Source organism: Arachis stenosperma, chromosome 3 (genome assembly GCF_014773155.1).
Source record: "Arachis stenosperma cultivar V10309 chromosome 3, arast.V10309.gnm1.PFL2, whole genome shotgun sequence".
In the NCBI taxonomy this organism is placed as follows: domain Eukaryota; kingdom Viridiplantae; phylum Streptophyta; class Magnoliopsida; order Fabales; family Fabaceae; genus Arachis; species Arachis stenosperma.
This window is the reverse complement of record NC_080379.1, coordinates 52,446,086-52,462,540: the sequence shown is the minus strand read 5'-3', so window position 1 is coordinate 52,462,540 and position 16,455 is coordinate 52,446,086. Positions and strand designations below refer to the sequence as shown.

At 37.5% G+C, this 16,455-nt stretch overlaps 1 protein-coding gene and 1 non-coding gene across 2 annotated transcripts; one reads left to right on the top strand and one right to left on the bottom strand.

Moving 5' to 3' along the window:
- Nucleotides 1-176: 176 nt before the first annotated feature.
- LOC130965485 (protein FIP1-like) lies at nt 177-7,023 on the top strand. Its single transcript, XM_057890245.1, has 14 exons — nt 177-401; nt 529-620; nt 783-887; nt 1,716-1,765; nt 2,027-2,093; nt 2,304-2,376; nt 3,318-3,373; nt 4,008-4,104; nt 4,313-4,394; nt 4,515-4,577; nt 5,122-5,181; nt 5,925-6,017; nt 6,103-6,165; nt 6,581-7,023. The coding sequence occupies exons 1-14, from the start codon at nt 346-348 to the stop codon at nt 6,647-6,649; spliced, it is 1,026 nt and encodes a 341-aa protein (XP_057746228.1). The 5' UTR covers nt 177-345; the 3' UTR covers nt 6,650-7,023.
- A 4,901-nt stretch (nt 7,024-11,924) lies between these two features.
- Nucleotides 11,925-12,032, bottom strand: LOC130972442 (small nucleolar RNA R71). Its single transcript, XR_009083610.1, has one exon. It is a non-coding gene; the product is annotated as a small nucleolar RNA R71 (small nucleolar RNA).
- Between the last annotated feature and the right edge of the window lie 4,423 nt (nt 12,033-16,455).

Genomic DNA, 16,455 nt, shown 5'->3' with positions numbered 1-16,455 from the left:
ATTTAATTATAACCAAATTAAGTGGTTCAACCTGTAACATATCGATTAAACTAATAACCCAATAACCTAGTACTATGAGTTGATTGATTAGCGATTCCGTTGTGATAAATATGCTTATTTAGTTATTTTAACCGAATTATAAGGTGAGGCGTTTGTTGTGTTCAGCATTGGTATATGTTAGCTATTCTATGTTATCGGATACTAAAATGCGCCTGACGGACTATCTGACATTCTGACTCAATTTTACTGTCCCGTGATATCAAACACTGCGAGTAACGGCGATCCAATCGAAAATCTATATTCTATGAATAGCGACAACAATCGCATTCTTGAACGGAAGAGAATATGGCGACTGAGAGATACGCTTCTCCCCCTGCCACCTCGGCTGAGGAGAACGCTATGTCAGTAACAACTAATTTATTTGGTTCAGATTCACTTAGCTTAACCCCTTTTATCTTCAATTTCACGTTATGCTGTTATTTCTAGGCATTGATAAATGATTCTTTTTTTACTTTTTTTGTTTCTTAGGTTCCTTGATATATTGCATGAAGCTCCCTTATTCGCTCACCGCAAGCCTGCAAGGGTTTTTGGCAGTGTTTTCTATTGCATGTTACTGGCAAGTTCAAATCTGTTCTTTGTTAATTAATCGTTGTTGGCTGATTGATTTGGCAGGCATTGATGTTCTGGTTGAATTGAAAAAGTTGTTTGAGTTGTTATGCATATCTTATGTTTGTTCAAATTACTGAGTGAGTTGGCTTGTTGTTTCTTTACATTTTAGGCAGGTTATGCTACCTTGGCCATAGGAACTGAGTGGATTTTTCGCCCCAAGCAAGAAGTGATCTCTCCGGTGCTTTGTAGTTGCGATGTTCTTCTTTTGCTGTTAACAGGTTTTTTCCTTGCATTGCTCTTGTTTCATTCTCGAAATGAAGTTTTTCTGTTGGGGAAAAAATGTAGCTAAATTTGAAGTGGCCTTCAAATAGATATCTGATGACTAACGATGCTCCTGCTTTTAGTTAGTTCAATGTCAGTACTGACATTTTTCTAGCTTTCAGGTGACAAGTTTATTGCTAATAATGTTTCTAAATCATCAATTCTCTCACGTTAGAATGTATTAGAAGAACCTGTGCTACACATTTCCTGTTTTGTGAACAGTTGTAGAGTAGTAGTCTAGTAAATCAGAATCCTGATGCATTCCCCTCCCACCAAAATTTCAAAATTCATTTTCCCATTTTGGTGTAGCTTGTATTTTCTAACTTGGTTTTAATAGAAATATGTAGTTTCTGTTCTTGTTAATAAAGCAATATACTAGACTACTTAATTGTTACTTTAACATTAGTATTTCCCTTTTTTCCCAATGGATACAGTTATTGTTAACACATTCGTTGAAATTCACAGTCCCAGTTAATCTTCTTGTTAATGTGGTATTGTGTAAATATTTATACAATGATGAATAATTTATATGCTAAATGCATTCAATTATTTTGAACTTACAATATAACTGTGTCGAACTTTGTAAATCCTGGAAACAGACAATGCTGTGGAGGTTTACATTCTTATCATGTTCATAAGTGCTGATGTATAAAATTAGCAATATTGAGTGTAGCATATATGATACATACATAATTTATTTTTATTAAGTACGATATACTTAAGCTATTTGTATTCAATCTGTTAATGTAGTGTTTTACTGGGTTTACCATACTTTACTGTTTCAGGTATCTTTCAACAATATCTAGTTTATCAAGTGCAGAAGATACGCTTACAGGTAATTCTTCAATGGCAAGTTTTTTTACCATAACAGTAGTTTCTTAATTTCACTGTCTGCAAGCATGCACTGGAATATTTTGGTTTTTTTTTTTTAAATGGAACTGTTTTACTTCTAGGACTCTGGAATCTGAGTTAACATCAAAAGCTTGAGATAAGGAAAGAATTAGCAAAATAAATTTTGCAAGATCTCTGAAGGTTTGAGTTATGTTTAGTGGTGTTTTACTGCTTATGTGGTTTTTATGGTTGACATGATTTTCAGGGCTATTATAGTTTCAGCCAGAAGTTGAAATTCATTATTCGCATACCCTTTTCAATTACAGCATATGGTATGTATTTTGGTTTCTAGGCCTTTTTAAACTTTGAGATCATGCTTAAGTGTCAACTGACATATGTGTGAAGAATTAACTCAAAGTAGAAAACGTAAACTGTTTAGGCGGATGCACATGAATGGGTATTTATTTATAAATTTGAGGATAGTTCATTTATAGGTTTACCATTATGATATACATATATTCCTGTACTTTTTTAAATTTCAGGAACTGCTGCTATGCTACTTGTTATAGTCTGGAAACCTTACACCGGCTTTTTGTCAATCCCTGCAATATTGAGGTATACTCATCATCTTGTTATAATTATTTACTTTAGAACTTTTACAGGGATAAGATTATATTGAGATTGAAAATCCAATATCAGCAATATTATGTTAGCTCCAACTATGGCTATATCCTTAACCTGAATCTTATCAGTAAAAGTGCCAAAGATCTTCGATTGATGAGAAAATGAAGCATTTTCCCTTTGCATCTTTTCTTGTTTATCTAAATTTTTTATTTTGTTTGGCTGATGATAAAGAATTGTCTTATCAGTATATGGTAATTTTAGCATATAGCAATTTACAGAATTGTCTAGCTGCTATGCTTAGCAGGGGGAAGAGTTGGTTGACAGTTGACAGCAGACATTATGTGGGGTTTTCAAAAATCTTTTGCCGTCCCCTGTTCAGTTGGATCAAGTTGATGCAATGAATCCATAAATCCAAGCTAAACCTGAAGGTCGTTTAGGATTAGTTCAAGTAATCAGATTACTTCCAGATGAAACCAGATTAAATCAAATGTCTTTTATAAATAGAAATACAAATAAACTAACTATTGTAGTGGTATAGCCAACCTGATCAACTGATCAGCTATTTGCACTTATGCTTTGGTAATTAAGTTACTCATTATCTTCTTTTTCTGCATTCATTTGAAGTACCTACCAAAATCATTATTAAGCCTCTTATAACCAAGCTTTACGTTATTATGGGTTGCTAGAAGATTTTTTTACCTAATGACCTAAAGCAAATATTATAATTTCTTTGAAACATTTTGTTTTACTATCCGTATAATCTCCACCATTTCTTTATTATCATGTATGTCTAAATTTGTTATAACCAAGTCCTTGTTCCATGTCTGGCACATCTTATATTCTTATTCCCTTTGTGCTATGTTCTCTAAGCCATGACTGAAAATAAGCTGTTCACCTATATGTCTTACTTTGATTGCTTCAAAATTCTACAGGATCATTATGGTGGCTGAAGCAGTATGTGCTGGATGTTTCATGAGTCTTTACATTGGTAAGTGTTTTTGTTTTTACCTTAATTTTCCTTTGTTCTTTCTGGTTTGTTCTTTTCCCTTTTCTGGTGTAGAGAGAGTTTATTTATTTATTTATTTAGTAAAGTGGGAGTTTGGGGAATTGTGAAGCTGAGGGGATGAGTTGAGCAACAAAATTCCATCCTAGGGGAGCAAGTACTAATTTGTTTCTTGCAAGGAGACAATAACAAAATAAAAATTGGCAAATTTTGGAAAAATTAAAGGGATGTCTGGAGCCTTTGGGTACTTTTGCAACATCTCCTTGTTGGATGATAATACTATAAAAATGTGCCTGAGGTGAATGAAATTATACAAAATTAATCTATGCAATGCAAGCATTTTTCTTCTTTTTTCTTCATTTTCTTTTTCTTTTTTAAGAACAAAATATCTAGGGATATCTTATGCTTTGGAATGTATGAAGTCCCCTACAGTCCCATTTTGGTTAAAAACTGAAAAAGGATGGGAAATGATCTATTGCGCTCTACAAATCTGTATTATTAGTTAGAAAAGATATTATATTAATACGCTTTAGTTAAATTCAACTCACTTTGCAGTTTCGATTGTTGTATAGGAATATTTTCACCTGATCCTTTCCATTGTGTTTTTTGCTGCAAACAGGTTACATCCATCAGTATAATTCATTGAACTCCCATCCTGATGTTCTCAAGTCCTTATACTCACCACTTCAACCATCAAGTTCTTTGGAGGGTCTAAGGCAAACATTTTGTAATCTAGTTTCTTAATTAATTTATTTCTGTTATTCAATATACATGTTGAACTTTCAAACCACAATCAGCAAAATATAGTTTTTCTCCATGCATAGTGATCTACCCTCTATGCACTCCATTGATAATGCAAAGGATGCAGATGCAAATCACATCTGCGAAGTTTAGACACTAAAATTAGTACATCTGATGTAATAGGTACCATGATGGTAGACTCTCTGATCAGCAAATGGCTTTGCTACAATATCAGCGTGAGAATCTACATTTCTTGAGCGAGGAGGTATATGCAATCTGAAACATCTATTTTATGTTGATTTAAGGCACTTCTTTATCATTTAGAGATAGTCTTTAAATTCCACTAACGAGAACATGTATTGTCCACCAACATTTTCCCTTTTAGGTTCTTCGGTTGCAAGAGTCCTTAAAGAAATATGAGCGAACTGATGATCGAAGCACACCACAGGTAATCATGAACATGAATGAGTTGAGTTTAGTTTGCATACGGATGCAATGAGCCGAGTTTAGCTAAACCAGGCCTGTTCTAAAACTTTGCTTACTTAACATATATTTGTCAGGCTTGGCTTGAAAAAAAAAAAAGTAGCTTGTTTTCTTTAAGTGAGTTCAGCTCACAGGCTGCTAAGATCCAATGTGCCAATTTATACATTATGTTCAGGGAATGATGTTAGGTTTGACAGACGTTGATCTAGGATCCAATTCAAATGTAACCAGACAGCTGTTGTTTTACATAATTAAAATATGGTCTACCCAACTTAAGTATAGAATATGAAAGTTCAAGCTGAACAGATGTGCCAACATTTTCAGGTTAAGCACAACTCATTATTTTAGGAGCCCTACTTATTGTGTTATTATTAAAGAATTGAGCAATGACAAAGTTGAAAACTGTCCTAAAACCATTGTGTCATGTATATATTTGGTGGCTCCATCTTCATTCACACCTTTTTTCTTCTCATAAATTATTTCCTGGGAAACAATTGCTTGTGTTGCAGGTTGATCTTGCCCATCTATTAGCAGCTCGTGACCAGGAATTGCGGACACTTTCTGCAGAGGTAACTATTGCCTGTCAATTTTAAATGTGAATATAAATTTTGGATAAGTTTTCAAATGAACCTTCACTGATGCCGTTGACTCTATTGATGAGTTCTAACAAGATTAAGCATACATTGTTTCTATATTTAAACTTACCAACGCTCAAAAGGGTAAGGAGGGAAAGGTTCAAAAAGAGCAACAAAAGAAGTTACTACATCCAAACCACCACAAAACGAGTTACAAAAACCAAACATTCTACACTCAACCATCCTAATACACCATATAGAAATTAATATGTTCCACTTCGTGTAGAACTAGGACACCAAGATCTCAAGCCATGGGCCAAACCAAGTCAGAGCAATCTTCAAGCAAACCTCCTTTCAAGCATAACCACCTTTGCAGCAGCACAACTCCTATGTGAACTAATAGCTGTTTTAAGTGAAGCATACCTATTAAGGTCAAGCTGTTTTAAATTTGATGGAGAACTTGCTATGAGAATTCATTGTGAGATCCCATAGGCTCAAAAAGAGAATTATTTGAATATTTAGCATTTAAAATCTGGCTACAAAATTTTCTAAGAACAGTTTACTTTCTGCGTTGATTTTCAACGAAATCGATTTGCTAATACCTATTGCGTTTTACACAATGAAGTGATGAATTAGTGATTAAGGACTAAACTTTAGTCACAATATGTATTAGATACCATTCTCTTTCATCTCTTCAAGACAAATGGTACCTTACTGGGAGTTTTTATTTTACACAGATGAACCAAGTGCAATCTGAGTTAAGGCTTGCGCGGGCTGTGCTTGCTGAGAGGGAGTCAGAGATCCAACATGTTCGTACAACTAACAATCAGGTAACTTAGAAGTTTTTCCTTAAAAACATTACCATGTCAATGATACCATAAGGTGCTAACTGATTCTCTCAATAAACATACACAGTATGTAGAAGAGAATGAAAGACTCCGGGCTATTTTAGCAGAATGGAGCACTCGAGCTGCCAAGGTAAATCGTATTTGTAATTGTATAGTCATTATATGATATCACAAATGATATGGGTGAAACCACCAGTTACACCAGTGCCCCCAAGATATATTATATTTTCTTTTCAGAAGTTACTCCGTTGATTAATGTGTTGATAAATTAGTTCCTAATAAATCAATTTGCTAATGAAGTAACCTCCAAATTATTTTTAAACACTAAGAAAGCCCATATCAATAATAGAATTCATCATTAGCATACCATAAGTTAATATTCTTTAGCCACTAGTTTGTCAAAATAATGGTGATACCAAACTGGTGGCTCTCCCATGATGATGGTATGAAACAGCAATCCAATGTGAAGATAGTACATGCTGGTGTTTTTCCTTCTTAATATGGTTGCTGCTGAATACTTTTTAATCTAATGATTTAATGAAAAGCTTGAACGAGCACTGGAGGCTGAGAGGATGTCAAATCTAGAGTTGCAAAGGAAGATCTCCGCGCAATGAAATCGATCACGTACCTCAGAAGATGCAACTGAACAAGGAATCTAATTCAGTTGTCATCCAAATACACTATAAAGTTCAGGCAGGTGTAACGATTAAAAATGTGGTCGACTTGTGCGTTCAGTACCGTCACTGTTGTGAGAAGATCCAATCATTGTACATAGTAGTCCATAACGATGTAGTTTGATTATGAGTTGCCGTTTTGAGCCAATCCATATTTGTATCATTCATTTAAGAAAAAACAATTTTGTATTTCCGTACACAGCGGTGTTTCACTTTTTTGTCATCGTCTCAGAACAATAACATGATATATAAAGAGATAAATGTACATAAATATATGTAGCGTGTTTAATTGTTAAGGCACATAAATATATTTCTCATTAAAATTTAATTTTACCTCTAATAAGGAAGAAATTGGTGATCAAGATGTGGCTGGTGAGGATAGAGAGAAATTTTAAAACTTTTGAAAGGATAAAATTGTAATAAAACTTTACACCTCACGCTATCCATTTTCTAACTTTCCACTAAATACATATATTTCGTATGTAGTTAAAATTTGTCATACTAAACAAATAGTAGATATATCTCAACATGTCCAAACACAGCCCAAATGAATATAATTATAAACCATACTATCTGTATCTAATCAAACTTAGACTTGTGATGATGATGATACACAACAGAGTGTGCACCAATTGATCTTGAACAATAATCTATATTTAACATAGCCAAGTTAATTTTCATGAAATAAACAATGCAAAAGGAAATTTCTGGAATTTTTTTATTTAAATTAAATAAATATATAAATTACGGTAATACATAAAATATGAACTAATTACTTAAATGCGTAGCCTTACACATCTTGAATGTTGAGGGGTAAAATAAAAAATGTGCATATCTTGGTGTTTGAAACAACGTTCTGTGACCGGACGACGCCGTGACATATCCTAGATGCACACAGGATATGTTTTACATGGAAGGTCGGGTACTGAGCACCCGAAATACGTTTAAATTCAAAAGTGGTTCTCAGTACCCGAGATAAGTGCAACATGTTTAATTTGGGCCTCAACTTTCTAGATATGGTCAAACGGCTAATTTGGCTCTCATCACCCGAGATATGTATATTATGGTTTAGGTGTCTCTGCACCTAACGATATCTTGGAGAATAACTCTATTTATAGAGCCCATCCCTCAACCATCTCACAATTCACAAATCAATCTTTTTTTTTTATTCTTTCCGTTTTATTCTCGTGGAGAATAATCAGTTCTTTTTGTTGTAGTTTATCCCAATGGAATAGTAAAACACAGTCATGAATGAGTGATTTTCGAGTCTGACTCAACTTGATGTTGCGCACTAACCGGGTTGGTACCCTACATGCGCTAAAGACGGTCATACTGAGCAATATGGGGGGAATAGGTACCAAGGAGGTTGGACGGGTTGCATATAGATTTCTGCACGCGCTTCCGAGCGGTGGATTTACCAACAGGTTATTTTGGATTGATGGGGATCAACATGTGAGGGTAATGTTCGACGTACATACACGGCTAATGCCACAACATGTGATAGAGCGGTTGATGAGCGGATAATTTGTACCCTTTTTGGCATTGTTTTTAGTATGTTTTTAGTATGATCTAGTTAGTTTTTAGTATATTTTTATTAGTTTTTAGTTAAAATTCACTTTTCTGGACTTTACTATGAGTTTGTGTGTTTTTCTGTGATTTCAGGTATTTTCTGGCTGAAATTGAGGGACCTGAGCAAAAATCTGATCCAGAGACTGAAAAGGACTGCAGATGCTGTTGGATTCTGACCTCCCTGCACTCGAAGTGGATTTTCTGGAGCTACAGAAGCCCAATTGGCGCGCTCTCAACGGCGTTGGAAAGTAGACATCCTGGGCTTTCCAGCAATATATGATAGTCCATACTTTTCCCAAGATTTGATGGCCCAAACCGGCGTTCAAAGTCACCCTCAGAAATCCCAACGTTAAACGCCGGAACTGGCACCTAAATGGGAGTTAAACGCCCAAACTGGCATAAAAGCTGGCGTTTAACTCCAAGAAGAGTCTCTACACGAAATTGCTTCATTGCTCAGCCCAAGCACACACCAAGTGGGCCCGGAAGTGGATTTTTATGTCATTTACTCATCTCTGTACACCCTAGGCTACTAGTTTCTTATAAATAGGACCTCTTACTATTGTATTTTTATCTTTGGATTATTTTTAAATCCTTTGATCATCTTTGGACATCTAGTTCTTAGATCATTGGGAGGCTGGCCATTCGGCCATGCCTAGACCTTGTTCTTATGTATTTTCAACGGTGGAGTTTCTATACACCATAGATTAAGGTGTAGAGCTCTGCTGTACCTCGAGTATTAATGCAATTACTATTGTTCTTCTATTCAATTCCGCTTGTTCTTTGTCCAAGATATCACTTGTTCTTCAACTTGATGAATGTGATGATCCGTGACACTCATCATCATTCTCACCTATGAACAAGGTGACTGACAACCACTTTTGTTCTACAAGCAATCAAGGCTCCAGTGAATATCTCTTGGATTCCTGATACACGATGCATGGTTGATCGCCTGACAACCGAGTGCTCGCCTGACAAACGAGCCAGCCATTCCGTGAGATCAGAGTCTTCGTGGTATAGGCAAGAACTGATGGCGGCATTCAAGAGAATCCGGAAGGTCTAACCTTGTCTGTGGTATTCTGAGTAGGATTCAATGATTGAATGACTGTGACGTGCTTCAAACTCCTAGCAGGCGGGGCGTTAGTGATAGACGCAAAAGAATCACTGGATTCTATTCCGGCCTGACCGAGAACCGACAGCTGATTAGCCATATGCTGTGACAGAGCATAGGAACATTTTCACTGAGAGGATGGGAGGTAGCCACTGACAACGGTGAAACCCTACATAAGCTTGCCATGGAAAGGAGTAAGAAGGATTGGATGAAGACAGTAGGAAAGCAGAGAGACGGAAGGGAAGGCATCTTCGTACGCTTATCTGAAGTTCCTACCAATGAATTACATAAGTACCTCTATCTTTATCTTTATGCTTTATTCGTATATCACTATACCCATTTGAGTCTGCCTGACTAAGATTTACAAGGTGACCATAGCTTGCTTCATACCAACAATCTCCGTGGGATCGACCCTTACTCGCGTAAGGTTTATTACTTGGACGACCCAGTGCACTTGCTGGTTAGTTGTGCAAAGTTGTGTAGTGATCACAATTTCGCGCACCAAGTTTTTGGCGCCGTTGCCGGGGATTGTTCGAGTATGGACAACTGACGGTTCATCTTGTTGCTTAGATTAGGTATTTTTTTTTCAGAGTTCTTAAGAATGAATTCTAGTGTTTCAAGGTGATGTTCTTATCATCACCAAAGCTGATTGATTATCATCAATTTAGCTCTTGAATGCAATGTCCTGCTGAAGCTTGGCTAGCCATGTCTAATTCCTTTAGACTAAAGCTTTAGACTAACATTGCATGATTCCTGGAATTCTCATTAAGAATTTTGATACCTTTATTTTCTTTTTCCACTTAATTTTCGAAAAAAAGCACAAAAAAATTACAAAATCATAAAAACCAAAAATATTTTATGTTTCTTGTTTGAGTCTAGTGTCTCATCTTAAGTTTGGTGTCAATTGCATGCATTCATTCATGTGTCTTAAGGATCTTCAAGTAATTCTTGATTATTTCTTACTCTGATCTTTGAATTCTCTGGACTTGAGTGTTTTGTGTGTCTCATATGCATTCTCATTAGTGTCAGTAGTATACAAACTGCTAAGTTTGGTGTCTTGCATGCATTGTTATTTGATTTTAGTTGCATTTTGATTATAAAAAAAATCCAAAAATATTTTTAATTTGTGTCTTTTCAAGTCAATAATACAGAGAATTGAAGATTCAGAACATGCAGCAGAGGAATTACACAGAAAAAGCTGGGCGTTCAAAACGCCCAGTGAAGAAGGACAGACTGGCGTTTAAACGCCAGCCAGGGTACCTGGTTGGGCGTTTAACGCCCAAAAGGGTATAGTTTTGGGCGTTTAACGCCAGGATGGCACAAGGGGGAGGATTTTGTTTTCAAATCAATTTTTTTTCAAGTTTTCAAAGTTTTTCAAAATCAAATCTTTTTCAAATCATATCTTTTCAATCAAATGTTTTCAAAATCAATTTCTTTCCTTTTTCAAAGATACTTGCTAACAATTAATGATTTGATTGAACATTTCAAGTATGTTGCCTTTTCTGTTGAGAAAGGTTTAATGTTTGAATCATATCTTTTCTTGTTAGGCAAGTCATTAATTTTTTTTCAAATTTTTTTAAAATTGTTTTCAAATCATATTTTCTCAATCACATCTTTTTAAAACCAATCATATCTTCTTAACCTCATCTTTTTCAAAATAGTTTTCAATCAAATCTTTTTAATTTCTAATTTCAAATTCTTTTTCAAAACTCACTTGATTTCTTTCCCACTCTTGGTTTTCGAAAATCAATTAAGGTTTTTCAAAATGTTTTCAAAATCTTTTTAGCTTAATTTTCGAAAATTTCTTCCTCTCTTCTCACATCCTTCTATTTATGGACTAACACTATTCCTTAATGCAAAATTCGAACTCCATCTTCTTTGATAAGTTCGAATTTTCTACCTCTTTCTTCTATTTTTCTGTTCTTCTGACACCTCAAGGAATCTCTATACTGCGGCATAGAGGATTCCACATTTTCTTGTTTTCTTCTCTTTCATATGAGCAGGAGCAGAGACAAAGGCATTCTTGTTGAAGCTGACCCTGAACCTGAAAGGACCTTGAAGCGAAAGCTAAGAGAAGCTAAGGCACAATTCTCTATAGAGGACCTAACAGAAATCTTCAAAGAAGAAGAACCCATGGCAGCCGAAAACAACAACAATGCAAACAATGCAAGGAAGGTGCTGGGTGACTTTACTGCACCTACTCCCGACTTCTATGGGAGAAGCATCTCTATCCCTGCCATTGGAGCAAACAACTTTGAGCTTAAGCCTCAATTAGTTTCTCTAATGCAACAGAATTGCAAGTTCCATGGACTTCCATTGGAAGATCCTCATCAGTTCTTAGCGGAATTCTTGCAAATCTGTGACACTGTCAAGACTAATGGGGTAGACCCTGAGGTCTACAGACTTATGCTATTCCCTTTTGCTGTAAGAGACAGAGCTAGGACATGGTTGGACTCACAACCTAAAGAAAGCCTGGACTCATGGGAAAAGCTAGTCAATGCCTTTTTGGCAAAGTTCTTTCCACCTCAAAAATTGAGTAAGCTTAGAGTAGAAGTCCAAACCTTCAGACAGAAGGATGGAGAATCCCTCTATGAAGCTTGGGAAAGATACAAACAATTGATCAGAAAATGTCCTTCTGACATGCTTTCTGAATGGAGCATCATAGGTATTTTCTATGATGGTCTCTCTGAACTATCCAAGATGTCTTTGGATAGCTCTGCTGGAGGATCTCTTCATTTGAAGAAGATGCCTACAGAAGCTCAAGAGCTAATTGAAATGGTTGCAAATAACCAATTCATGTACACTTCTGAAAGGAGTCCTGTGAAAAATGGGACTAATCAGAAGAAAAGAGTTCTTGAGATTGATACTCTGAATGCCATTTTGGCTCAGAACAAGATATTGACTCAACAAGTCAATTTGATTTCTCAAAGTCTGTCTGGAATGCAAAGTGCACCAAGCAGTACTAAGGATGCTTCATCTAAAGAAGAAGCCTATGATCCTGAGAACCCTTCAATGGAAGAGGTGAATTACCTAGGAGAACCCTATGGAAACACCTATAATTCTTCATGGAGAAATCACCCAAATTTCTCATGGAAGAATCAAGAAAGACCTCAACAAGGTTTTAACAACAATAATGGTGGAAGAAACAGGTTTAGCAATGGCAAGCCTTTTCCATCATCTTCTCAGCAACAGACAGAGAATTCTAAGCAGAACCCCTCTGACTTAGCAACTATGGTCTCTGATCTAATCAAAACCACTCAAAGTTTCATGACTGAAACAAGGTCCTCCATTAGGAATTTGGAGGCACAAGTGGGACAGCTGAGCAAGAAAGTTACTGAACTCCCTCCTAGTACTCTCCCAAGCAACACAGAAGAAAATCCAAAAGGAGAGTGCAAGGCCATCAACATGGCCGAATTTGGAGAGGAAGGAGAGGAAGTGAACGCCACTGAGGAAGACCTCAGTGGGCGTGCACTGACCTCCATTGAGTTCCCCAATGAGGAACCATGGGAATCTGAGGCTCAAAATGAGACCATAGAGATTCCATTGGACTTACTTCTGCCTTTCATGAGCTCTGATGAGTATTCTTCCTCTGAAAAGGATGAGTATGTCACTGAAGAGCAAGTTGCTAAATACCTTGGAGCAATCATGAAGCTAAATGACAAGTTATTTGGAAATGAGACTTGGGAGAATGAACCTCCTTTGCTCACCAAAGAACTGGATGACTTGTCTAGGCAGAAATTACCTCAAAAGAGACAAGATCCTGGGAAGTTTTCAATACCTTGTACCATAGGCAACATGACCTTCAAGAAGGCTCTGTGTGACTTAGGGTCAAGTGTAAACCTCATGCCTCTCTCTGTAATGGAGAAGCTAGGGATCTTTGAGGTGCAAGCTGCAAGAATCTCATTAGAGATGGCAGACAACTCAAGAAAACAAGCTCATGGACTTGTAGAGGATGTTTTGGTGAAGATTGAAAACCATTACATCCCTGCGAATTTCATAATCCTAGAGACTGGGAAGTGCATGGATGAAACCATCATCCTTGGCAGACCCTTCCTGGCCACAGCAAAGGCTGTGATTGATGTTGATAGAGGAGAGTTGATCATTCAAGTGAATGAAGAATCCTTGGTGTTTAAGGCTCAAGGATATCCCTCTGTCATCATGGAGAGGAAGCATGAAGAGCTTCTCTCAAATCAGAGTCAAACAGAGCCCCCACAGTCAAACTCTAAGTTTGGTGTTGGGAGGCCACAACCAAACTCTAAGTTTGGTGTTGAACCCCCACATTCAAACTCTAAGTTTGGTGTTGGGAGGTTCCAACATTGCTCTGAGAAAATGTGAGGCTCCATGAGAGCCATCTGTCAAGCTACTGACATTAAAGAAGCGCTTGTTGGGAGGCAACCCAATGTTATATTTTATCTATTTTCTTTTGTTATTTTATGTTTTTTGTAGGTTGATGATCATGAGAAGTCACAAAATCAATTGAAAAAGCAAAAACAGAATGAAAAACAGGAAGAAAAACAGCACACCCTGGAGGAAGAACTTACTGGCATTTAAACGCCAGTAAGGCTAGCAGGTGGGCGTTTAACGCCCAGTCTGGCACCATTCTGGGCGTTTAACGCCAGAAAGGGGCACCAGACTGGCGTTAAATGCCAGAAAAGGGCAAGAACCTGGCGTTAAACACCAGGAATGGGCACCAGTCCGGCGTTTAACGCCAGAAATGGCTCAAAACGTGATTTTGAATGCCATTTGGTGCAGGGATGACTTTTCCTTGACACCACAGGATCTGTGGACCCCACAGGATCCCCACCAACCCCACCACTCTCTCTCTCTTTTTCACCCATTCACCAATCACCTCAACTCCTCTTCCCCAAAAAACCTTCACCTATCAAATCCCTTCTTCCTCTTCACCATTCACATCCATCCTTCATAAAACCCCACCTACCTCACCATTCAAATTCAAACCACTTTCCCACCCAAACCCACCCTCACTTGACCGAACCATGACCCCCCTCTCCTATATATACCCTTCTTCACCCCTTCATTTTCACACAACCTAAACACCACTTCTCCCCCTCTTTGGCCGAACACAAAGCCATTCCCTTCTTCCTCATTTCTTCTTCTTCTACTCTCTTCTTTCTTCTTTTGCTCGAGGACGAGCAAACCTTTTAAGTTTGGTGTGGTAAAAGCGTTGCTTTTTCGTTTTTCCATAACCATTTATGGCATCCAAGGCCGGAGAAACCTCTAGAAAGAGGAAAGGGAAGGCAAAAGCTTCTACCTCCGAGTCATGGGAGATGGAAAGATTCATCTCAAGGGTGCATCAAGACCACTTCTATGAAGTTGTGGCCTTGAAGAAGGTGATCCCCGAGGTCCCTTTTTCACTCAAAAAGGGTGAATATCCGGAGATTCAACATGAGATCCGAAGAAGAGGTTGGGAAGTTCTTACCAACCCCATTCAACAAGTCGGAATCTTGATGGTTCAAGAGTTCTATGCCAATGCATGGATCACCAAGAACCATGATCAAAATGGGAACCCGAATCCAAAGAATTATCTTACTATGGTTCGGGGGAAATACTTGGATTTTAGTCCGGAAAGTGTAAGGTTGGCATTCAATTTGCCCATGATGCAAGGAGATGAACATCCTTACACTAGAAGGGTCAACTTTGATCAAAGGTTGGACCAAGTCCTCACAGACATTTGTGAAGAGGGCGCTCAATGGAAGAGAGATTCAAGAGGCAAGCCGGTTCAATTGAGAAGGCATGACCTCAAACCCGTGGCTAGAGGATGGTTGGAATTTATCCAACGCTCAATCATTCTCACTAGCAACCGGTCCGAAGTTACTCTAGACCGGGCCATCATGATTCATAGCATCATGATTGGAGAAGAAGTGGAAGTTCATGAGGTTATAGCCCAAGAACTCTATAAGGTGGCGGACAAGTCCTCTACCTTAGCAAGGTTAGCCTTTCCTCATCTCATTTGTCACCTCTGTTATTCAGTCGGAGTTGACATAGAGGGAGACATCCCCATTGATGAGGATAAGCCCATCACTAAGAAAAGGATGGAGCACACAAGAGACCCCACTCATCATGAGATCCCTGAGATGCCTCAAGGGATGCACTTTCCTCCACAAAACTATTGGGAGCAACTGAACACCTCCCTAGGAGAACTGAGTTCCAACATGGGACAACTAAGGGTGGAGCATCAAGAACACTCCATCATCCTCCATAAAATTAGAGAAGATCAAAGAATCATGAGAGAGGAGCAACAAAGACAAGGAAGAGACATTGAGGAGCTCAAGCACTCCATAGGATCTTCAAGAGGAAGAAAGAGCCGCCATCACTAAGGTGGACCCGTTCTTTAATCTCCTTGTTCTTTAATTCCTGTTTTTCGAAAATTAATGCTTATGTTTGTCCATGTTTGTGTCTTGTGATCATTAGTATCTTAGTGTCTATGCCTTAAAGTTATGAATGTCCTATGAATCCATCACCTTTCTTAAATGAAAACTGTTTTTATTACAAAAGAACAAGAAGTACAGGATTTCGAATTCATCTTTAAAACTAGCTTAATTAGTTTGATGTGGTGACAATACTTTTTGTTTTCTGAATGTATGCTTGAACAGTGCATATGTCTTTTGAATTTGTTGTTCATGAATGTTAAAATTGTTGGCTCTTGAAAGAATGATGAAAAAGGAGACATGTTACTGAGGATCTGAAAAATCATAAAAATGATTCTTGAAGCAAGAAAAAGCAGTGAATACAAAAAAAAACGAAAAAAAAGAGGAGAAAGAGAAAAAGAAAGAAAAAGAAAGAAATAAAGTTGTGATCCAAGGCAAAAAGAGTGTGCTTAAGAACCCTGGACACCTCTAATTGGGGACTTTAGCAAAGCTGAGTCACAATCTGAAAAGGTTCACCCAATTATGTGTCTGTGGCATGTATGTATCCGGTGGTAATACTGGAAGACAGAGTGCTTTGGGCCACGGCCAAGACTCAATAAGTAGCTGTGTTCAAGAATCATCATACTTAACTAGGTGAATCAATAACATTATCTGGATTCTGAGTTCCTAAAGAAGCCAAT